Source organism: Muntiacus reevesi, chromosome 5 (genome assembly GCF_963930625.1).
Source record: "Muntiacus reevesi chromosome 5, mMunRee1.1, whole genome shotgun sequence".
Classification (NCBI taxonomy): domain Eukaryota; kingdom Metazoa; phylum Chordata; class Mammalia; order Artiodactyla; family Cervidae; genus Muntiacus; species Muntiacus reevesi.
The window spans coordinates 109,357,992-109,383,106 of NC_089253.1; the positions used below are offsets into that span (position 1 = coordinate 109,357,992).

A 25,115-nucleotide genomic window follows, 5' to 3' on the forward strand; every position below is an offset into this window, starting at 1 on the left:
CCCCGCCCCCAACCCCGAGTCTTCCTGGGGACTCGGCGCCAGGGGACCCTGCTGTCCATTTCCCGGCTGGGCGCCGGCTCTCCCGTGGCTCCGCGGCCCTCCCGGCATGCACCGCCCCGCCGCCCCGCCTTCCCGTCGCCCCGCCCCTCTCCCGACCCCGCCCACTCCTCGCGCCCCTCCAGGCCCCGCCCCCGCCGACCGCGCGCCGCGGGCTCGAGCGTGAGGTGCCGCCGCGAGTCTCCGGGGCGGACGCGCAGTCCACGGCGCGCGCGGAGGGCCGGGGAGCGGCTGAGAGGACGCCGGGGTTGGGCTTCCTCCTCGGCCAGACCCCACCCGACCGTGCCGACCCCACCCCCCAGCTCCTTCCTCCCCGGGGGCGCGCGCGCGGACGCGGGCACGCGCTCGGAAGTCGGGGGTCGGCGGCGAGTTGCGGGCTGTGTCCCGGGTGGGAGAGAGGTGCGCGCGGAGCAGCGCTCAGCCAGCCGCGCGGTTCTCGCCCGGGGCGCCCACCCGCCCGTTTCTCCGGTGGCACAGCCGCCGCCACCGCGCGTCCGGAGAGCCTGGTCACTGGGCCCCGCGGCTGAACCCGCGCGGAGCGGCCTCCGAGGGACGCCCCCGGGCGAGAGGAACGCACCCACGCCCTGGCCTTTGCCGTGGCCCAGCGCGGGGGCGGCGGGATGAGGGGCAGCGACCGGGCCGCGGCGGCGCTGCGGCCGCGGGGCCGCGTCTGGCCGGTGTTGGTCGTGCTGGCGGCCGCCGCGGCCGGCTGCGCCCGGGCAGCCATGGACGAGTGCACGGACGAGGGCGGGCGGCCGCAGCGCTGCATGCCCGAGTTCGTCAACGCCGCCTTCAACGTGACCGTGGTGGCCACCAACACGTGCGGGACTCCGCCCGAGGAGTACTGCGTGCAGACCGGAGTGACCGGGGTCACCAAGTCCTGTCACCTGTGCGACGCCGGGCAGCCCCACCTGCAGCACGGGGCAGCCTTCCTGACCGACTACAACAACCAGGCCGACACCACCTGGTGGCAGAGCCAGACCATGCTGGCCGGGGTGCAGTACCCCAACTCCATCAACCTCACGCTGCACCTGGGTAAGCAGTGACAGCCCCGTGTGCCCTGCTGCTTTGCCCGCAGCCCGGCTCCCGGGCCACCTTCACCCCCTGGTCTAGCCTGGACAGGGGCCCGAACAGCCGCCTGCGGGCTCCCTGGCTCCCCAGCCTGGGCCACACAGAAATTTCCTTCTCCAACTTCTATGCTTGATCTAGCACCTAACTTCCCGCGAGCCAAGATGCTCTTCCCGCCAGCATCTCTCTGCTTTCCTCTTCTAACTTAGCCGGCTTTTCCTTCCTTAGATTATTCGCCATTTCGGCTTCTTTGGTCCCTCTTTCTTGAAGCATGAATCAGAAACCCTCCTCGTCCCCCTCTCCTTGTCCACCTTAAGCACTTTTACCTTGTTTAAAAAGTTTCTCTCCAGGGTTGAGGGTGATTGCTGTTTGCTCTGCTGAATACGCTAGAGAGGAAAGGTTAAGGGGATTTGAGGGGAGCAAATGTGTTTACTACCGCTGTTGCCTGCGTGTAATTAAAATAGAAGTTCACTTTTAAAGTTATTGTTCTTGAAAGTTGTTCATCTTTAATGAAGGGCCACAAAGCGATTTCACTGCTAATCTCCGTAAGGAGAAAACAAAAGGAAGTTTCTGCACCCGCTGCAATTGTTCAGTGAAGTTTGGTCCCTGAGTAAAAAGGCTCTCCTCACTGCCTTCCCTTTTGCTTTGATTCAAGGCAAGTGTAGAAGCATGTGTGAGAGACCTTTTAGAAATCAGGAAAGGGATGTATAGAAAACTTCATCGCTGGGTGGTAGACGAGGATGGACGTGTTTATCTCAAAGAATTGTATGAAAAATCATGTTTGATCTGAGTCGGTTTTTCTTCATCATTGGAATATACAAACAAGCTGAGTGATTCATCATTGTGTTTAACAGAGTAACATATGCATAAGAAACTGACATTTGACATGTAGAGCTTCAGCCTCAGTTAGGTTGAAAGCCATGATTTTACTGGTAGCTGGTAGTAATGAACTTCCAGAGAGAACAGGGTGCCAAGCCATTCTTCTGTCAAATCAGGATAGTTCTGTAAGGCTGGAAACATGATTGGGGGAATCTTTGAAAGGAACTATTTGGTGGGCACATGGTTCTTTTGGTTGTGGTTTTGTATTTTTCTTTCCTCTGCTGTCTGGTACGTTAAGTTTTATGTAAGTGTCAAGATTCCAGAGAAAGTACTTGAAAAGTGAAGTTAAATTACTGTGTGTGGAGTAAGTTTTAGAAAAGCAGTATTTAGCGCTTTTGTAGTAAATATTTTATTTGTAGACAAATCATTAGGAAGATGAAGCTTTTCAAAAATATGTTTATAAACTGGAACTCTGAGGCACCCGTTTTTTAGAGATGGAAGAAATAAACAGTTCAGTTTTTCAAAGGTATTGGTAACATATGGAGCTAAACTGTATGTTGAAACAGGTGCCCTTCTGAAGATTCTGCAAGCGACCAAGGGCCTCCCAAGACCTTGTGGGGATGCTCTTAGCTCTTTTCTCCTAAGTGTTGTATTTTTTTTTTTTTTAATTTTATTTTATTAGTTGGAGGCCAATTACTTCACGTGTATTTTTAAACTTGGCCAGAATTATTTTTGAAATTTTTATCTATTTATTTTTGCTTAAATTTTTGTTTTGTTAAAGTTTCTGTGTTGAATTTTGAATCCCCACGAAGTCTTATTTCATCTGTTTTGAAATATTAAACATTTCGAAGCAAAAACATGGCCTCAGTGTCTCACATGCCTGAGATTCATTTGAAAACTTCTGCATAAAAATCTCTTATTTAGGTAAAGATAGGGCTGACAGTTTGGACCTTCTGAATTTTCTGCTGTGAGCATTGCATCTGTTGTTGTTGAGTCACTAAGTCGTGTCCAACTCTTTGCAACCCCATGGACCATAGCCTGCTAGGTTTCTTTGTCCATGGGATTTCCCAGGCATGAATACTGGAGTGGGTTGCCATTTCCTTCTCCAGGGGATCTTTCCGACCCAGGGATGAAACCCCAGTCTCCTGCATTGACAGACGGATTCTTTACTATTGAGCCACCTGGGAAGCCCTTGATCACTATGTAGTGAAAGGTTATTTCAGGTGATGGTGTAGGAAGGTAGATTACTCAGTGATTACTCCTCTGTTAGAAAGATAATGTGTTAGGTAAGACAGTATCTGTCAAGTTAGGTTGCTACTCCTGGACGACAGATACATGGACTTTGGGTCCTAGTGATTGAATGCTTGATAGACTTTTTTCTCTGAAAATGTTATATATGCTTCAACTTGTTTTGCTGAAAAGTTCTTCAGTTTTGGTAACATTTTTGCTAAATGATGTTCATAAAACTGTAGATTTAAAACTTCTAAGTAAAAAGTTACCTAAAAGTTTTCATACAAGTGCTGTAAAAACATTTTCTTTAAGCTTTTTAGGTGGACAGTTTCTAAAAAACTTGACAAGAACTTATTGTACTTGTTCTTGGAAGGGGAGGGAGATTTGTGTGTAGTGGGGTTAGATGTCTCAATCTCTCTCTCTCTCCCCCCTCTCTTTTTTAATGACAAGGATATATGTATTCGTGCATGTCGTGATATCTAACTTATGGCAGATAGGCAGGGTTTTATGTATTGGATATTCAATGTATTCACTCCCTAACTCCAGTTACTCCATGGGCCCTAGCTAACTAATTATTTCCCATGAATTCAAGGACCATGACTGTTTGTGCATCTATTAAATCTCCCATCCAGTTCAGATTTCACATACCCTTAAACAAGTGATGCATATTGTGCTCTGCCCTTACAGAGCATGTGAAACTCTACGGGAGCAGTGTGAAAGAACTAGGTCTTGCCACCACTTTTCTAGCTTTCCTTTTAATGTTGAACTTTAAACACAGTAAAACTTTAAGCAAAGTCAGTTCTCACTTAAGTAGTCACAAGAAATATACATACTTTGCTACTGATCCTAAGTCATTTTTTTTTTTTTTTACTGTAAAAGTGAAACATGACATAATGAATTAAAACAGTATAATGACTAGTGTGTACTTCATCTCCAGTTGCTAAGTTGCCCTGGAGACTGTTGCTCACAATTTCTTTTGTAACCTTCCAGAAACTTTTCATGCATACCCATGTATGTATAAAATAACACGATCATTTTAACTGGTCCTTTTTTTCGGTGGTGAGGCATATTTTAATAGATGGCAGGTACAAATTACATGGTTGTACCATTATCATCACTTGTACGAAAGCCAGGAAAATCAGCACTGATTCTGAAAGCAGCCATGTCTTAAGCACCACATACAGTAATCCAGGGTGCAGGGTGTAATGTATCCTTAGATATAATGAGTTACAGTTGCTATGGGATTCAGAACCACATTTTCTGCCTGTTGTGAAGAGAAATCTCAGCAAGGCACCCTTTTCTAAAAAGAAGTTTTTCTTAGTTTGCCTTCAACTTCTGGATCTTCTCTCCTGACTTCTATATGAATTATTCAACTACTTTTTCAAAGTTTAGCTTTTGCGTTTTACAAGTTATAATGAGTTTTAGCCTTATCAGCAGAGTAGTTGATAGTAAGATTGTAGCTGAGAACTTGCCTTTTATTAAACAACCTGTTTAATTAACTTGGTAGTCATTTGTAGCTGAAAACTTGGCAAACTGGGTCTTTTGGAGGAGGGTACCTTTCCCTCTTTCTAAAAACACTTATATTAAGGAAAAGAGTGCTTATAAAACCAACTCAGTCAAAGTTTATGGAACTCCTAAAATTTACACCAAGACCAGATTGGTGTCCATACTCGCTGTAAGTTTCGGTAACAAACAGTGATTAAATGATGCTTTTAAGCTGTATCTAAGATACGTTTTTTGGTGTCTAAATTAGAATAATCGCTATATAAGGAAGGATATTGCACTTTATTCTGTTTGGTCCCTTAGTGTATATTTAACAGGAAAAAAATGACAATTTTTTTCCCCAGGAAAATCTTTGCAAGGTAGGTTCTGACTCTGTCAGAACTCTGGTGACTTCACTGTGGTATTTGTGTACCCTGAGGGGACACTATTTTAGTTTGTCTCACAAAGGCCTGATTTACATTTTGCAGGTTTCAACTTGAGAAGTTAAGGAGCTCTTCTTTAATAGCCAGCAGTTGGTGAACACGGTTTTATAAAGTTGCTGTTGGCTGGTTTCCTAGTCTACAATTCACTGCTTTTTCTCTAAATACCTTCTTCATGTTTCTAGAATATTTAGAAAAACAGTTTACACATTAGGAGAAAATTCTGGAGCTGTAAGCTCCCTTCCACCCTTGATTTTGTCATTGACCACATTTGTGGGAAGGACAAAGCTTGACTATTTCAATTCTAAATCCTCTTAGGAAGTCAGATATCCCTTTTTGCTATTCACTCCTTAGCCTTGTGCATACATTCTCACATTACTTCCAAATATTCTGCAAACATATTTTAAATACCTACTAAATACATGGTGCAGTACCTGACAGAAGGGTGTAGAAGATTGAAGGCCCATTCTTCAGAAGTTTATACTGGGTTAGATGGAACTTTGGCTTCCCTGATGACTCAGCTGATAAAGAATCTGCCTGCAGTGCAGGGAGACTTGGGTTCGATCCCTGGGTCAGGAAAATCCCTTGGAGAAGGGAATGGCAACCCACTCTAGTATTCTTGTCTGGAGAATTCCATGGACAGACGAGCCTGACGGGCTGTAGTCCTTGGGGTCACACAGAGTCAGACACGAGTAACAACTAGCACTTTCAATTACTTCCATTTGGAATTTTCATACCCAGATGTAATGCCATTACGGTTCTAAATCAGGAGTGCCTTTGTACTGTTTTAAAGCCGCCAGTCAATTACTGGTTAGATTTTCATAGCTCATTGAGGGAAGGCAAAGATGAGGAGCCCGAGGTGGTGATTTGCAAAAAGAATTCAGTGGAGGTAGGTTTTTAACTCAGTCTAACATAATAGCTCCTTCAGCTCCTAGCTCCTCTAACAGATCTCTCAGAAGAATGACTGGTTTATTTCAGGGTAACTTTAAAATACAAGTTCATGTATATACTGATTCAGAGATACCAAACTCGCTTGGTTTTCTTTCTCCTGCCTCTGTTCCTTTCCACTTATGTTTCTGAATTTCTTTTTTCTTTCTTTTTTTTTCATGTTACTTACTCTTCTGAATGAACTCTTAATCTCAAGGCTTTCATTACTGTTGGCAAATCAGTGAATTCTAAATTCACATTTTCAGGACAGTTTCTTCTCCAGGTTGGACATAGTCAGTTTCAGATGTCCAGAGGTCATGTCCAAAACCAAATTTCATCCCTTATTGTCTTATCCAGTTCAAAGCTGTATCTTAATGAAATGAAGATACAGCTAAATTACTGTTTAGCCCTGAGACTCTCATCCATTCTTTTGCCAAAGACTGTGCTTTATAGGCGCCAGTAAAGATTACTGTTTGGCCAGCGGATAGCATCCACTGCTGAAAGTCTCTGGGCAGCTGTAACTCCATCACTTTCTTTCCCATCCACCCTTACTGCAGTCTGATCAAGACTCCACTTTCACTTCCTGTATCCAGCCTTTATGTCTCTTGGATCCTTAACTTTATCTTGCTTTACCGTAGCTCCCCATGGAATTCTACCTTGATTACGGCAGCAGCTTGCTAACTGATTTGGTGGTCTTTCTGCCGCCAGTTTTGCTGTTTCTATTTGGGCAGCCGTTGCTTGGGACTGAGCACTGGTTCTCAAATGCAAACCTGTTGATGTTGTATCCTAGCTGAAAATGTCTGCAGTGGTTCCTCAAGTCTTTAAGATCAAGTCCAGACACCTTGTCATGCTGTGTAAGGTACTTTAGGATCTGGACCTTTTTAAACTTCTAGGCTTATCTTTTGTCATTTCATGTGCTCAGAGGGTTCCTTTTTGGTTTGGGACACTTCTCCCAGGTGTCACCACCTTTAGGAACCGTTCCCCAGTTTGTTTCTCTTACCCCTTTCCATCCTACTCCCTGGCCTGGATTAGATCTTCCATTCACACCACCCTGCAGGTATCTACCACAGCGCTTAGCACATGGCATTGTCTTGTTTCTTTACTTTTCTCCGCTTCTAGCCCAGGAGGTTTTTGAAGGCCGGGTTGGAGATTTATATTTTTAGTTTTTAGTTAATTGCTTGCTATGCCTCAGCACCATACAGTTTCCTGGGTGTATAATGACCCATTGGACATTGCCCTGACCCCCTGGAACTTGTGGCTTAGATGTGGAGTCCTAGGTCTCTCCTCGGTGTGGGCAAATTATAGCCCACATGCTAAATCCAGTCCTGGGCTGGCACCTATTTTTGTATGGGCCAATGGCTGAGAACAGTTTTTACATCTTTAATTGGTTGAAAAAATCAAAAGAAGAAAAATATTTTATGACACATGAAAATGATAAGAAATGCCAATTTTAGTGTCTGTAAAACTCCTCTGAAACACAGTTAAGTTCATTTATTAACATATTGTCTCTGGCTGCTTTTGCACTACAATGGCAGAGTTGAGTGTGTCAATACGTCCTGGCCCACAAAGCCCAAAATGTTTACTGTCTGACCCTCTGTAGCATGAGTTTGGTGACCTCTGTCTGCTTTAGATGGATACATTCAATGTTATATAATAAGCTTTAAGGTAAAAGGTGCACACACAGTGAGCATTCATTTATTTCAACATTTGGAGGGGGGCTGAACGGTTTATATATTCAGTGCTTATCAGTCTGTCTGGCATATTGAGCAACATGGTTCAATAGGTATATTGATAAACAAGTAAATAAACGAATGCCTGAACTATAAGAAGCCCCAAAACACTCCTTATTAATTTGCATTCTTCTCAGTAACACTTTTGAACTTGAGTTTGTTATCAGTGCCATCTCTTCATTCTCTTGAGATATATGCCACTGTTAATATGGTCTGTAGTGGTTTTATTTCTGTAGCTTTAAAGAAAAGTACTAAGTTAACTGGGTGTGGAACTGATATGGAATTGAAAGATCTGTGACTGTCCTTTTTGGGGGCAAAAATTAGACTTTTATATGATTTATAGTTAGCTGGATAAATTTTATGAGTAAACTAGATGCTCAGATTTGACTCTCCCTTGTTTTTGTTTGTTTTGTTTTGTTTTGATTGTCACAGCAATCTTCCTGTGATTGTTCCTGAAATTTTAATGTTAATATTGTGTATTTTTTCTTTAGAAATGGACATAAATTTTATTTTAAAATATGTGTTCACATGTCTATTGTTGAAATAATTATTAAGCAGTTGTGGGGAAGGGTTGCAGTGAAATATCTTATTTGCTTATTGTGTGCGGCATTTTTAGTTTATTTAACTCATTGGGGTGCAGTTGGAATACAGGCATACTGAGGCATGCCTTCTCTGCAGGATAGTGAAGAACCACATTAAAATGGTTAGACAGATGAATAATAACCACTTATTGTCTAGAGTTAACAGGCAGCAAAACCAACAGATGCTTCTTTCCTTGGTTCTTGTTTCCGGCTGTAGGTAACTGACAGCTCTGCTGCTGTTCTGTTTGAGTTTTAGGGGAAAGTGTCAAAGTTTAGAGCAGAGCTGTTTGTTTATTTTTACTGTCCAACATTCTGGAGGAGATTGTTAAAAATAAGAGATTATGATTCTGTCCCTTATTTTTTTATTATTATTTTTTTTTGTCCCTTATTTTAAACTGTCATTTCAAAGGGTAAAATTTCAAGATGACTGTGTGCTAGTTCTGTTCCTTCACCTACATTTCTTGCTCTAAGATTTGTAAGAGAGCCTTGCTAAGATTTGCAAACCTCTCCTTTCTTATAAAATGATAAAGTTAGATGTTGCTCATGCAAGCCTAAAATGGACAGCTTGCTAAAAGGGGTTAGCAGAAAACTCATTTATAGAAATGTTGCTGAGGTTTTAGAGTTTTGTGCCAGACTGTGGTGACACTAATTAAGTACATCTGCCTTTCTTTCCATGGTCTCTTCCAGGGGGGCCAGCCTAAAATAACTGGGTCCAGTCAGCCTGGTGCCCTATGCAGCTACATATTCATGAATAAAATAAAGCAGACTTATCTCTTTCTTAGACAGTGGCGCTCTCAGATCTCTTGTGGCAAGGCTGGGAGATGAGTTAGGGGATTTACATCATTTCTTTTAGAACTTAGGAGCTGTATATTCCCTCAGCTCCCTGCTTTTACTCTTTGTTTCCAGCTTCATGGCTGCTTCCTATTACATTGCAGTTAACGTTGGATTTTTGCTGTATCATCTTTTTTTGATTTCTGTTATTTTATCTTCTTTCTGTTTTGCAAGTTTTTGAAAGTAAAAATTCAGAATCAGCCTCCTTCACTTAAAAAAAATTTTTTTTTTGAAGTAAAAAAATGCAAGTGGTCCTGTGTAGAGTTAGGGACTCAATGAATTTTGTTCGTGCTGATAAATCACACATGAAGAATGATTGCCCATAGCAGTGACTGTAGAGATGCCTTCAGTGTTTTCAGAGACATGACCAATGATTGGGTTTTCCTTTTCTCCATTATATTTCTCACTTTACATTCTGTATCTTGAGTTGCATGGAGATTACATAGGTGTATACATATATATAGATTTAGAATCATACATTTAATATTTGTGCACTTCATTGTATGTGAATTATTCAAATTAGAAAAAAGAATTAAGAAACATTTCAGTCTTTTAAAATACAAAAAATATATAGGTGATTTTTTTAGTTTGAGGTGTGATTTTGGTTTAAAATAGGAGAGCACAGAATCTGAGACTTAATCTAAACTCTTTCTCTTGCCGTCTTTCTATGCCACCAGCAGCTGCTGGCATTAATAGGCATTAAGAAATGTTTTTTTGAATGAAAGGATGAACAGGCCAACCAGCTGATCTTCATTGAGGTGTCAGCTGATTTTAACTGACATACCCACAGAGTAGGTTCAGAAGAGCATTCAGGTGAGCGGAGTGCGGGCAGGTGTGCAGGCTGAGCCAGTTCTCTTTGCTCTTCTCATCAGTACCTTTAACCAAGTAAGGATTTGGTTAGTTACCCCTATGGATAGTAATAAAAGATGACTGGTGACTGCTCTGAGGCGGGACAGGTTGAGTTTAGGTTGGAATTCAGATCTGCTGTGGATAGATTATGCTCTTGCCATCGTGCTGTGTTAGAACAAGCCTGGTAAGTGGTGGAGAGCCGAAGAGGACCTTTTAACTGGGCAGTGAGATGAAAGTCCACTGAACGGGAGTACTGAGCCTGGCTTCTCTGACAGATCTCTGCTTGAGCTCTGGGTTTGGATTGTTTCTTTAAAAAGGATCTCTGCACTTACTTGTGAAGAACAGAGGATTATTAGCAATGGAAAAATACTAGGTTTTGGGTGCTTATACTAGCCTTATATTTAGCTGTTAACACTTCTAGGAATTTCCAAGGAATTTATTGAATTTCAGAATGAGATCCTGTGTTTTGTCAGTGTCTACTGATAGGAAGAGTGTACCACATACCCTGTTTCCTGAAGGGTGGTCGGGGAAGGCTACCTTATCTCCTTTCTACCTTATCCATGACTCCTTTCTGGTTGTTGAGAATGGCTGAGTTGGTTCAGTTGCTTACTTTATCTGACATCTTTAAAGATAAGTCTGTCAGGGCCATCTCCAGTTTCTATTTCATTTCCTCTGCTTCAAGTCAACTCTCTGATATTGTGGCTTTTTTGTTATTCATGTTTGCTAACTGAGTAGATCTAACCACCTTTTATTGATTGATAAATAACTGCTGTGGTCCTGGGAGATTTCTCTGTCACTGTTTCCTTTTTCAAGCTCAGAAGTGACTCCCTTCACCTTGATTGCTGTAACTGTTAGTTTATAAAGCTACAACTCTGTCTATGTAATCTGTCTTATCTGTGTATCTATCTGTCATTCTGTGTTTATCTCTTAGGTTCCCTAGAGCACTCCTGAGCTAAGGTTCAATCAGGGAATTCCTAGATTCCTTAAATTTAATTTTTTTTTGCTTTCTCTCTGAAGGAGGAGGTTATATTTCCCACTTGGATTTTGTATTTTGTATTCCTCCCCCACAACATACTACCTCCGCTTCTACTAAGATGAAGTATTACTTAATCACAGTCCTGCTTTCTCTGCTTTCTTTATAGACCTACTTTGTACACATTGCATTTCTGTGACACAGGCATTACATTGATTGACTGATGATTTTTAAATTCACATTTCTTATGAAAAGGATGGCACTTATTGCTGCATTCTAGTCTGTGTGTTGGACTTAAAATGCCCCTACCACTTTTGCCAGTTGGGAAAATACAAGGGCATAAGTGGGTTTTTCCATCAGCTGTCTTCAAAGAGAATAAAAGGATGTTAAGTATTTCGAAGAGAAGAGCTTCACAGTGTTTGAAAAGGGGGTCATGACAGCTTGTTGAAAATGAGTTGAACAGCTTCTATTGCACTTTCTGTTCATTGGCAGGGACTGGGAAGTGATGTTTTCCTGCTCTGGCAACAAAGATTCTGGTTAGAGGCAGGAATGGTTTGCCCAGATGTTCTCAAAATCTGAGGTCATCTTATTATCACTGACTACTGAGGACTAAGTTTTAGTAACTTGGCAATGTGAAATAATTAGATCTAGAAATGGATTTTGTTTTCTGACTCTGTCCTGAACAACTTCGGTTTTCTGGAATGTTGGCATCTTTGGACTTTTAAATATGTGGCTAACTGGAATAATTTTGGAGTTGAAAAGAGACTTAGGAAAGTTTAAGCTGTTAAAAAATGTGTTTTACGGATGGGTCCTTGCTTAATTTGGTTAATTAACTTCTTCTTACCAAAGAAGTTAGGGTATAGTTGCCTTGGTTTAACAGTTTATCTGTGCTTTGGCATTGCTGTTCATCCCCTAGTGGTTCCTGCTTCTTATGGACCTTGTTCTCACAGGACGATGACTTCTGTTGTTTTGGTACCACTGTTTTTAGATTATTCTTATTATTTAAATGCCAGATCCTGATCTGGTAATGATGGGCATCCTGAAATATTCATTGAAGTTGTGTTCTTTTTTTGGAGGTGAGAAGAAACATGAGGCTAAAAGGTGAACATTGTTGGGGGGAGAGACAGCTGAAACCAAAAGAGCAATTGTATACTTTAATTGCTTTGGTCATGTGGTTGCCCCTTCATGGTAAAAGGGTCATGTTCTGTGGGCTTGAGGATCTAGGATTAATTTTCAAAGTGGCTCTGTGCATGGTTGTGAATTTCTAGTGAGTATTTTAGATAAGTCATGGGATAGAAAGTCTGTTGAATACCAGATTCTTACAACTCTGCTACAGATTATGAAAGTTTGTGGGCCCATCTGTAATGCAGCTGTAATAAAATTTGTTTACTTTACCAGGAACGCTTCAGAGGCTCACGCTGGTTTGTTTACTGCCGTTTTCAGCGTTTTTGTTGCTTTTGCCAAGAAATAAGTTAGCATCAGTTCATGGTGCAATTGGGCTCATTCAGTTTTGTGGCCATCCTGATGAAGCTTGGTTTTATCTTAGGCTCACTTTAAAGTTCTTGCATCCTGGCAGAAGACATGGATGGTAAATCTAGTATACCCGAAGAGAGACTGTGCAAATTAACAAAGCTTTCCAGATGTTTGGAGAATATAGACTTGTTTTCTGTGCTGTTTTTCTGTGTTCTTCTGTGTGTGTCTATGCTTTCCTGTTTTCTTTTTTTTTTTTAAGATAGGAAAACCCCTTGGGGAAGAGGGATGTGTTCTTTGGAATGGGGAACAAAACAAGTATTACATTTTTTGTGAAATCTTTAAGTTGGATTTGCCATTTCTTTGAGAGAAAGGCGAGGCAGCTTTGTTCCCAAAAGGGAGACTGCTAGGAAGGCTGGTGTTGGGGTGTGACTCTGTGGAAGTAACTAAAAGGACTTCTTCACATCCCTAGTGATTTTCAGTTATGAAGTGGGCCACTAATGCTCTGAATCAGCAGCCTTTTAACCACGCCTGACTAAATAGACCTTGTTTTTGAAATTCACAGCAGTGTCTAGATCCCTGCTGTCTTTTTGTCCATCCTTCTAACACACAGCTGTTTTTGTTCATGCATCATTTTATGTTCAACTGCCTGGTGACTTCCTCAGGTCCCTTTTATGGTGAATAATGGACACATGGGAGTTCGGACACCCAAGTGTGTGATTATTCAAACAGGAAGTCTCCAGGAAACACAATAACCTTGTCAGAGGAACAGAAGGTGGTATGGGAAAGGCCATTGATGATTTTAGGCTTAAAACATCTGCAGGGAAAAATCTGACAACTTCTGAGATAAGGACATTCTGCAGCTTATAAAAGGGGTGGTTTATTTGGAACTTGTTTCATTTTTTCCACCAGACATTTGGAGTAGTCAGTCTCCATAATCTATAACATAGACATGGAGGTAAAAGAGAAGCAGTGTGACATCAGTGGCGTTAAAAACAGAAGGAAGAACTTCCCTGGTGGTCCACTGGTTAAGAATCCACCTGCCAATGCAGGGGATACAAGTTCGATCCTGGGTCTGGTCTGGAAAGATCCCACATGCCGCAGGGCCATGAAGCCTGCGTGCTGTAACTGCTGAAGCCCACCCGCCCGCCCACCCTAGAGCCTGTGTTCTGCAACAAGAGAAGCCACTGCAGTGAGAAGCCTGCGTCCTTCAACTCGAGAGTCACCCCTGCTTGCTGCAGCTAGAGAAAGCCTGCACACAGCAATGAAGACCCAGTGTGGCCAAAAATAAATAAATTTAAAAAGAACAAAACAGGAAGGAAACTCTGTGGGTCTTGGAAAGAAGGTGCAACAACTCATCTTTCCTGGAGGTAACAGTGAGGCCGTACACGTGAACAGGCAGATGACTGGGACTTGACAGGGACTGAGGGACCTGATGGGATTGGATCGGATTAAAAGAAGATTCTTTTACAGAGCCTATGATTATTGAGCACAGAAAGAATATGAGATATAGAAAGATGTGGATTATGCATAAAAACTGTGTGGTCTAGTGGGAGAGCAAACATGTGTTTATCAATGAACACACTGAGACAAAATATAAAGCACTATAAGGGAAAGATCAGAAATTCCACATGACTGCAAAGAACTGATTGTAGCTGAGGAAATGATTCCCAGACCACTTATCTGATGACCTTTCAGAGTCCTCCCAGCTTTGAGATTCTTTGATTACATGATGGAGGGCTTGTTAGAACTAGTCAAATACATTCTGATTTTAGATTTAAAAGTGAAAATTAAATCTGGATGTTAAAGAGGTGGGTAGCTCTGTGTTGACAGCAGTTTGTATTAAACAAGTAGACTGATGCAGATGCTAAAGAAAAGAATTCTGTTCTTGGCTTAATTAGTGGGAGCAGTGGTATTCAAAGGAGTACTAGATATGTTCGCTGTGTGCTTGGAACGCTGCCCTTAAGTTCCAGTCATGGTAAACATGTTCAGACAGCATGGGTGCTGCATCTTCTTGATTCCTTACCTTGTTTATTTGGTTAACTCCTAATTGTCCTTCAGAACTCATGGCAAATCTCAGTTTCTCTGGAAAGATTTTGATTTCTAATTCCTCCTGCCCCTCCATAGCATTTGCTGTCATGTTGTTCAGTGTCCACATATTTGTTCATTTCTGCAAATCGCTGAACATAGTGCGTGTCTGTGATTCGAGAGGTGCTAGATGTACTGTTTTGTTTCCCCCATTAGACTGAATTCATTGAGGATAGGATGAATTTATTGATTTTTCAGTTCATTTACTTAACAGATATTTATTGTCTGTTATGTAAAAAGCACTGCGGGGCTTCCCTGGTGGTCCAGTGGGTTAGGAGTCCACTTTGCAATGCAGGGGCTTCCCTGATAGCTTAGTTGGTAAAGAATCCACCTGTAATGCAGGAGACCCTGGTTCGATTCCTGGGTCGGGAAGATCTGCTGGAGAATGGATAGGGTACCCACTCCAGTATTCTTGGGCTTCCCTTGTGGCTCAGCTGGTAAAGAATCCGCCTGCAATGTGGGAGACCTGGGTTCTATCCTTGGGTTGGGAAGATCCCCTGGAGAAGGGAAAGGCTACCCACTCCAGTATTTAAAAAATTTTTTAAATCTTCTGCAATGTGCTGGAGATGGGACAGAAAAGAAGACCTAGAGGTTAACTTCTGGGTGAAACAGAGGACCTGACCATAGGAGGGGTGTGTTGACACTCTTTATTACGTTGGCTTGTATAGTCTTAATGTGTTGCATAATACCTTTCATATCGTAGTAAGTGCCCAAAAGTTTGCTGAATGAATGAACTCCTGTTTCTGTGAGGCACCAGCTGTAGAATGCCAAGAAGTCCTGTTTCTGCGAGGCTACAGCCATAGAATGCAGATAAAAGAGAGAAAGAGTAACTTTGTTTAGATTCTTCTCAAGGTGGTGTTTGCCTTTTACATAGGCTTACTGAAACTGGCTCAGGTGGAGGGGAATGGCTGGTCCATGATGTAGCTCCCTCACCGGTGTTGTTGGGTGAAGACTGAGCTATAGTAGTAAAGAGCTCCGACAGTCGTTCAAGAACCATAGAGGTTTCTCTTTCACATGGTGGTCCTGAGTGGTCAGCAGGATAGCTGTGATCCACACAGACATTCTGGGGCCTAGGGTCCTTTCATCTTCATAATCTTCAATTCCTTAGGGTGCTGTCCTCATGTGTGTGGTTGAAGCTGGTCATAGGCATCTCTTTTTACCAAAAGGGAAGATACTGCTGAGGTGTGTAGGCTTAATTCTCAAGACTGAGACCCTACAGAGTCCACATCACTGTATCATCTGCCATTGGAGAGCACTTAGTCACCTGGCCACTCCTATACACATTGGAGGCTGGGAAATGTAGTCTGGTTGGGCAGCCAGAGCCAGCCACAAATCTGTTACAGTCACGGAGGGCAGGGAGCAGGGGGCTGGCATTGCTCCTGTAAGTCGTGTCTGATTCTTTTTAACCTCACGGAATGCAGCACACCAGGCTTCCCTGTACTTCACTGTCTTCTGGAGTTTGCTCAAACTCATGTCCATTGAGTCAGTGATGCCATCCAACCATCTCATCCACTGTCGTCCCCTTCTCCTCCTGTCTTCAATCTTTCCCGGCATCGGGGTCTTTTCCAATGAGTCGACTCTTTGCATCAGGTAGTGTTGTGCCTGCCAGTCCCTGCTCTGGGGAATCCTCTCTTTACTGAGTTTTGGTCTTCCTGAAGTGCATTCTTCAGAGTATCCTGTTCTGTGGCTAGCAGTTTTAGGAAGTGGATTTAGAAAAATGAGCAGACACTTTCTCTGCAGATCTTCACACCCCTAGGTCTTCAGGAGAAGAGCCTCTGAAGAATAGGGGTGCGTGCTCGTCCTGTTCTTCCCAGTTGCAACATTCACTCCCTACCTCTGCACAATTCATTTGATTCTGAGATACCAGTTTTTATTCCCATGGTCCCATCTTAACACTGAGATCTCACTATAGTAGTGTCTAGTACTTGCACTGATTGGCTCTGTATCACATTCATCTTGGAGGAGAAGCACATCCTTACAGGATCGTCCTGTCTTGATTTACTTGACAGTACTGATCATGTTACCTTCCGTCGTGGTGGATGAATCACGCTGTTTTAAAATCCATATGTGTTTCAGAAACAAGCACTCCAAAAATAATAAAACAGAGCCTATTGTTTGTACCACTTACTGGTCACTTGAACATACAGTCTTGTTCTGGGATGTTTTTAAATGCATATTTATCTTTTCCTTCAATATGAGTTGAGTTCACTAAGTATAGGAACTGTATTTTAACTATTAGTTAGGTCAGAGACTTAGAGCCAGGTCCCTGACATACAGAATTGTAGTGAATGAATAATTTACTAACTGCAATTTACTACACTGCAGAGATTCTCTGCACGAAATGTATTCATAATTTTATGAGTTAAAAGCTGATTAAAGGCTATAAGGACCTCACACTAGTTCAAATCATGTTGTCAGATGTTATGAAAATCTTCTGCTATTTAGAATATTTTGGATTTAGAATCACAGATAAAGGATTATGGATTGTATCACATTTGATTACATATAAGTTATACCACTTTCACAGATAGTGATCATAGAACTACTAAAGACTATGTAAAAATTTGGCACACAACAGACATTTGATTAATTATTTTCTAAATGATTCAATAAGGTCCATTTAACAGAAACTTTTATTTCTTTGAAAGCGTGAGTTTCAACAAATGTATTTTAAGACACTTTGAGTGGATGGGTTATTAAATTATGGCGAAGTGAAAGTGCTGGTCGCTCAGTTGTGTCCGACTCTTTGCAACTCCATGGATTGTAGCCCACCAGGCTCCTCTGTCCGTGGGGTTCTCTAGGCAAGCATGCTTGAGTGGGGGGCCATTCCCTTCTCTAGGGGATCTTCCTGACCCAGGGATCAAAGCCTGGTCTCCCACATCACAGGCAGATTCTTTACCATCTGAGCCACCACGGAAGCCAAATTATGGTGAGAGGGGTAGAATTTCAAATGGAGCGTTAAACATAGATTTCAGAGAAGTGGTTTATGTTGTGTTTTTTTGTAGAAATGCAATTTTATCTCCAGTGCCCATGTTAGGAATGTGGCTGCTTTAAAGCATTTCACTTGAGATACTTCTTGAATTGGAAGTCAATTCTGATTTTCTTCTTGTTCTCAGAAACACATGATTTAAGTGATGTCTGTGTCCTAGCTCTCTACACCCTTTATCTTCCTCCCTATCTACCTACTTACAGCTTTTTTCCTTTCCGTCCAGTTGTTTTAAGTCAGTAAGAAAGCAGAGTCATTAGGAATCTTTGCAGAGTCACTCATGTTGGGAATGCCTTACAAATGGTTATAAGTGATTGCTTTTGCCTCTAGGGTTCTCTCAGCTTTGTTTTTGCTTTCTAAAAGATTGTGGTTTCCTTGAATTGACATCTTTTTCCTTTTTCTGAGACTCATTGTTTTTATTTGCTTTAACGTCCTTTGCCACCACTCTTGCCTAAATACATGTCATGTTTTTCTCTGTGCTTTATCATTCCATTTTCTTTTGAAAGGAAACTGCCTTCTCTAAAAATTCTTTTCCACATTCTAGAAATGTGAGACAGTAGTGCTTATTGTATCACTCATTGGCGACTTGAGCATACCATCTTGTTCTGGAATCTTTTAAATGTGTACTTATTTTGTTTCTTCAAGCGAGCTCATCGTGAACGGGAGCTATGGGTCAGCAACTCAGTTAGGTACTTGATTTATGAAGTCCATAGGCGTTTGAGTATTCTTTGTCTTGATGAATCAGAAAATTCAATTCTAAATTGAGAAGCATACGGCTAAATTCAACAAATATGTCCAGACCTTGTGAAAAAGTGTTTGGAAGAGGTGTGTTTATTGACCTTTGGAGAAAATCCACAGAGCTGTTTTCTCGAAATTTAAGACATCATCCCTGTTGTGGACAGTAGTAATAGAAGACTTGTCTTTTTGTTCTGATGAACTTTCTTTTGAGACTCGAAAAAATCACTGAGACCAACCATAATTTTCTTTTTAAGTAAGCCTTATGCTCCTTTCCAGGATCCAGAGTGCCAAGTTAAATACCTTTCTTTTTTTAGGAGAGCAGAGTTTCTCAGACTGAAACTTTTAAGAGTTTCTGTTTCTCTAAGGATAAAATAAGTCCTATAAAGTAGGTGTTGAAATTCCTTCTTCATGGCATTTGAAAGTTATTACAGTGTAATACTTCTTATAAATTCTTAATACTAATTGTCAGTGAATCCAGGGATTTTTCCTCAAGGAGGAAATGCTGGTGTCACTTAGGTAGTGGTCCTTAAGTACTCAGCAATGGCAAACGGAATCGTTTCTGGAGTTCTTTGTGTGTGTTTTATCTGTCTGGAAATGCAGATGGTCAGCTGTGTGTTTTATACTTGGAATTAAAACGCAAGACAAAATAGATAATTATGTTGTTTGTTCAGCAGTTGCAGTTTCCATGCACAGAAATCTGGAGTAGTAGTGAACACTTCTCTGTGTTCATTTCTGCCCACCCTCCCCACCCTAGATATCCACTACCCTGGGTTTTATGTTTTATTTCCTTGCTTTTAAAAGGAAGTAGTTTATCATCTCTAGATAGTGTATTGCTTGTTTTTGAACTTTATGAAAATGGTTTCTGTAGTCGTCAGCACTTTGTTAGTAATCACTTAATACATTTCTAAGATGTAGTTGTAATTTTTTGTTCTTATTCCTGTGTAGTAGTCTGTTGTGATTATACTATAGTAATTTATTGGCTATTCTGCTAATGGACCTTTTTTGGTTGTTATGACAAAAAATGTTCTATGAGCATTCTCACTTATGTCTTCTGATGCTTATGTGGAAGTCTCTCTAACTGGGTTGCTGGATCTTAACACGTGTCACCGTTTTTATGAGATCATGCAAATTGTTTTCCAGAGTGGTTGTGCTGGGTTAGATGCTCACTAAAAGTGTTAATAGACAGTTGATTCACATTTGGTATTGTTAGAACTCTTAAATTTTGCCCATTTGATGGTGTAAAATTATATCTCAGCTGTTTTATTTATAAGGGTAAATATCTTTTCATGTATTTATTGGTCTTTCATATTTCCTCTCCTGTAAATGTCTCTCCATGTTTTTTGCACATTTATTGATTTGCCTGTTTATTCATTTGTAGAATTCTTCCTATATTCTTGATACTAATCTTTCATCAATTACATATTTTCTGTATCTTGTACCAGTGTGTGATTTGTCTTTTATATTCCCTGTGATAGCTTTTGGGCAGAATTTCTTAATTTGAATGTAATAATTGATTTGTGTATTGTCTTTATGTTCTAAGGCGAGTCCATTTCAAACTTATTCTTCTATTTTACAAATATCCTAGCTGTCTTTGGGCCTTTGCTCTTAAACATGAATTTTATGTTGAAGTTATCATGTTCCTTAATAACCTCTATTAGGATTTTGGTTGAAATTGCATTGACTTATGCATCCATTTGGGTTGAATTGACATCTTGACAATTTTAAGTCTTTCTTTTCATTTGTGTAGTATAATTTAGTTCTTCTTTAATGAATTCCAGTAGTTTTTTCTTTAAGTGCACACTTTTTATTGCTAGTTAGAATAAGAAAACCTGACAAACGCCAGTGATGTTTTATAATTCTGTCCATGTGAACCCTGCCCTTTTTCTGTTAGAATTATTCCTGGGTACATTTTTGATGTTCTTGTTATTTTAACTTTTTTCTAAATCATGTCTTCTATGTCTTTGTTGCTGGCATGTAAGAATGTAACTGGTTTTTGTATATAAGATCACTTGCCTAACTCTTGCTTGATTTTCTTATTAATTCTAATTACTTTTCTTTAGACTCTTGGGTTTATATGTAGACAGTCATAATCTGTGAATAATAATAGTTTTCTTTCTTCTTGCTGACCCTTAACTCTTTTATTTTTTCTTTGCTGACTTGAACAATATACAAATTCCTGTTTAAACATTCTCCTTAAGGACTATGATTTTTACAAAGCTCTGCTAATTTGATAGATGAGAAATGCTTTATTTTAGGTTGCCTTTCTTTTGTAATCATTGTAATTGTTGACACTATTTTTTATTCTGTTGCATGATATTTATTTCTGTAAGCTGTCTCACTTTCTTTTTTTGTAAAGAGATGTGGTATTAATACAAAATCTTTTTAGCTTAGTGTCTAACTATTTTGCTATTTAACCATTTTAAGGAATGTTTTGGCTACAGGTTACAGTGAATTAAAATAGTTCAAATTGAGAATTCCTTGGTGGACCAGTGGTTAGGACTCCGTGTTTTCACTGCTGAGTGCCAGGGTTCAGTCCCTGCTAGGGGAATCATGATCCTGCAAGGCACATGGCAGGACCAAGGGAAAAAAATAGCAGTACCCAGATATTACTCACCTCTTTGATAAAGTAGGAACCACATTAGTTGTTAATTCATACTGTTTGGCATGATAAATAGTATTTTGGATCACAAAAGCGCTGCTACTTATAAAATTTACTGAAGACTTGGTCAATATATTTGTTTCTCTAAAAAACAAAGCAGACTGTCTCAGTGGCAACACCAGGAAGCACTGATAAAAAGACCTTGTCTTCCTAACTGAATCATCCTTGACTTCAGTTTGATAAATTTCTCAAGCTCCTGAGATGTGTTAGGCCAGTTGTCACGAATTTTCTGTCATTAATGTGGGTCATGTACTTTAAATTCTCTTACCCCTCTTTAAAACTGTTTTAATACACTTTGAAACCTTATTTATAATCTGAGAGGTGGATTGAATTTCGAGATTTTTAGAACAAAGAATGGTAAATCTATGGGAATTTGTAGAAAGATTGTCTTGTACAGTGTAAAATGTGATAAATCTGAAGTTTTTAAAGTGTTTGGAATAGATAAGCCTCATGGATTCTGCTGTACCCACCCCTTCCGCCCGCCCCCCCCCCCCCCCCCCAGAGAAGTGGTCCTCAGAGGAGTGTGGTACTGTCCCTTTAGGGGTATTTAGTACATGGGAGGCAGAGAGGATAGAGTGGGGAAGGGAGGCAGTCTGACACAGCAAAGAATTGCTCAAGTTTTGCCCAACTTTGTGATTTCTCATGGGACATTTATGCTATTAAAAAACCTGATTATAAATATCTGAGCATAGAACATAACTTTGTCTTTACACATAAACAGTTTTTTCCACATAACTTTGTTATACATAATTTTCCATGAATACAGCCACTGTATAAATAGTTTTTGAGCTTAGCAAGAGGAAAGCCATTTTCTGCCCATAGTCCCTCTCACGGAGTTCAGGTTGTTGTTCGACACACGTGTAGATCACACTACACTTCCAGCACTCAAAGAGTGACTCCGTGTGCATATTTGTATACTTAGCCTCTTTTATTCCTAAAATATCAAATGTCAAGGAAAGTATTGATCATATTCAGTTGAAATTTTGGAATTTGCTTTTCCAGGTTTTCTTGCACATGAATAATTATCGATGTGCCTATCCTGCCAACATGTTTTTTTCTTATGGACCAATGAAATCATTAGGATTAGGTGAATATTTTACAAGGAAACATGCTGATAAAGTTGGCTGAGATATATCATTCTAACCTGTGTTCTCTACTTTGGCAGTCTGTAATTTGACCTGACTTGTTATACCTTCTCAGTCAAAGTGTTATTTATTCTTTTCTTAAAACACGTTTGGGTTCATCTGGTGTGTTACTGCTTTTGCTAACACCGTTTTTCTTTATTGCATTGTCCCTCTGTACCTCTGCCCCTTAATTTTCTGTATGTCGTGTATAGAAAGGCATCTAGTCTTATTTTTAAAAATGCAAACCTGGGACCTGCCTGGCAGTCCAGTGGTTAAGACTCTGCACTTCCATGGCAGGGGGCACGGGTTCAGTCCCTGGTTGGGAAACTAAGGTCCCACATGCCACATGATGGCATGGCCGAAAAAATAAATAATAAATGAATAAAAATGCAGACTTACTTGTTATAAGTTGGTGTCTGGTAAAGGTGTCTGATGGCTTTGAAATGCCTTTTAGTAGTGATCAAGGTCTTATCTACTGAAATGCATAGTTTTCTTTTGACTTCTGCTTTACATTATAGGTAGACTTACACACACACACACACACACACACACACACACACACACACACACACACACACACACACACACACACACACACACACACACACACACACACACACACACACACGTGCACCCTCCGTTGAAAGTTGTGTGTTGTAGATGATAACCTATGGGTTTCATTTGGGGATGGTGAAGGGAAGGCATTGCAAAATACTTGTTGTAAAGTAAGGCTGCAGTCTGTTGGCTTGAGAATCATGCTACAGTGAGTCATCCTTCCACAGGTAGTTTTCTAACCCATCTCCTGTCTCCACAGTCTCTCTCCGGTTTCTGAAATACCAGCTGTTACTTCCTCAGGTGCTATCTTGCACTGCATTTTGGTGTATATATGGTCTCACCAGTTGGAGACGTTGATGGGCGGGGACTGTGTCTTTGATTTCATTCTCTCTCCAGTGTATTCGTGTAGTTATTTGTGCCTGGTGTGCGCTTCAGGAGTGTTTGCTGATATTTTTAATCTGCTTTTCCTCCATTATAATAGAAACTGAAATTGAAGAAAGCTCTCCATGATTCCTTACTAATTTTTTGGTGATTTTATTTTTTTAATTAAGAATTTTTTTTTTATCAAGGTACCATTGCTTTCTAACATCGTGTAAGTTTCGTGTGTACAGCCTTACACGTTCACTTCTGTGCACCCTACAGTGTGCTCACCGCTGAGCGTTTAGTTTCTCTTCATCTAAGTTTTTCAGCCTGAAGCTCTGAGAGGTGGGGTCCGAGAGGATTTGTTGCTCTGGAATTCCCTATCTTTCTCTCCTTTTAAGTCAGGTGGTCAAATGAGTTTTTCTTCACCTGAGCTTTAAAATTCCCAATCATGAGTAGTTAGCAGATCATGTCTGCCCTAAGATGCAGCTCTGATTTTGCTGGTTAGAATGGATTAGAGATGGGCATGAGTGCTTCAACATTCTTCCCTTTGCACGTGGACTGGCATGTGACTGCTTTGATCAGCAGTGGGAGAGCAGACGTGGTGATATGCCAGTTCCTGGTTTAGCCTGTGAGAGGAGTGGCAGCTTCCGCCTTGGTCTCCTGGAGCCTGAGCCGCCATGGAGAAGTCTGACTGTACTAACACCACTAGACTTGAGAGGACATGGGTAGACACCCTGGTGGGCGTTCTCAGCAGTGTCCAGCCTTCCATCCACCCCTGCCAAGGCACCAGGCATGATCAGCCCAGCTGAATACCACCAAGTGACTTCAGTCAGTGCCGTGCAGACTGCGAGAAGCACCCAACGGAGCCCTTCCCAGATTCTTGACTCAAGATCCTGAGATATAAAAATTGTGGTTGGTATTGACTGCTGAGCATTGGAGTGGCCTGCTGCGCAGCAGTAGATAATTGAGCCAGTTACTGAGTCTCTGGGGTATTGACTTGGAAAGCCCAAGCTGTTTTCCCCCCAAGGGGGATCAGCCTGTATTCCTTCCTGGAATGGTTGCTTTAAAAAAACAACCTGTGGACTCCAAGCAGAAATTGCACTTCTTCTTGGCTTCCACTGGAGAGTAGCGGGAGAGGAGCCAGAAGCATCCCCGGGCTGTGCATTTTTGTGTGAGAACCGAAGCTTGGCAATAGTTTCAAACCAAGTTCTGATCACAGGGATCTTGTGTCTGAGAGAGCAGACTCTTACGGTCGGTATCCTTCTGTGGCTGCTGCATGGGAGGCCGGTGCAGGAACCCATCATTAAGATGATCTCAAGGAGAGCCATGAATGTGGTAACCCTAAGAAGACGAGCTGTGTTCAGATTGTTGGTATCCATAGCTTCCTGCCATTCCCCAGGACCAAAAGGCTGCCCTGTCATTGCCTGCCAAAGAGAACGTACACCCCCTGGCGCCATCAGCCATAGCCTTAACTACCACTGTTTCCTTCCAGGTGTCTGACTAGCTACCTATCCATTTTTATGCAGCTCTCATGCCTTTTCTTAGCTGCTCCTGCCTCCTTCAGAGGTACCGTGATTTCCACTCCTAATACTGTCTCTGCCAAACTGTGCCAGCTGATACTGTGTTTATACTAAAAGGCTAATTTCAGTTGCTTTCTTTTTCTTAACATCTTTAATTTCTTATTTCTCCTCATGTTCCTCTCTCTCCCTCACCTTGAGCAGAGTCTTTTTGGATGTTTGTCTTATCTCCCTTCATAGATTATAAGCAGTTTGAGGACAGAGAAGTTCTTAATCATTCATAATACGTAACAATGTTCATTAAATTATTTGGATTAAGTAGAAACCTTTTCTGTATTTGCATTTTCTTCTTTCTTTCTCGAAGAAGCTACATAAAAGGTCTTGAGGGGCTTAGTGGCTGGAAACCTAAGGAATTATTGTCTCGAGAGCATGTGGGTTTCCTTATGCAAACACAGGTAAAGGACGCAAAGCACTTACACAATGATTACTCTGTTCCTCCTAGTGTTGGCTGGAGTTCTCTGTACTTCTGCTTCCTATCCAGGAAGGATAAAGATCAGCCCTTTCTGAATTTATTTGTTTGAATTTATGGTACAAGAGTGCTGTAAATCAGATCTCTTGTTAGGGTTTT

General features: G+C 41.3%; 1 protein-coding gene across 1 annotated transcript in view; it reads left to right on the forward strand.

The window, feature by feature from the left end:
• Positions 1 to 219: 219 nt before the first annotated feature.
• Positions 220 to 25,115, forward strand: part of LAMC1 (laminin subunit gamma 1) — a 117,627-nt gene continuing 92,731 nt past the window's right edge. Inside the window, exon 1 of the mRNA XM_065936173.1 lies at positions 220 to 1,092. Within this exon, the coding sequence (XP_065792245.1) occupies positions 678 to 1,092 (415 nt within the window). The 5' untranslated portion in view covers positions 220 to 677. The remainder of the gene's footprint in view (positions 1,093 to 25,115) is intronic.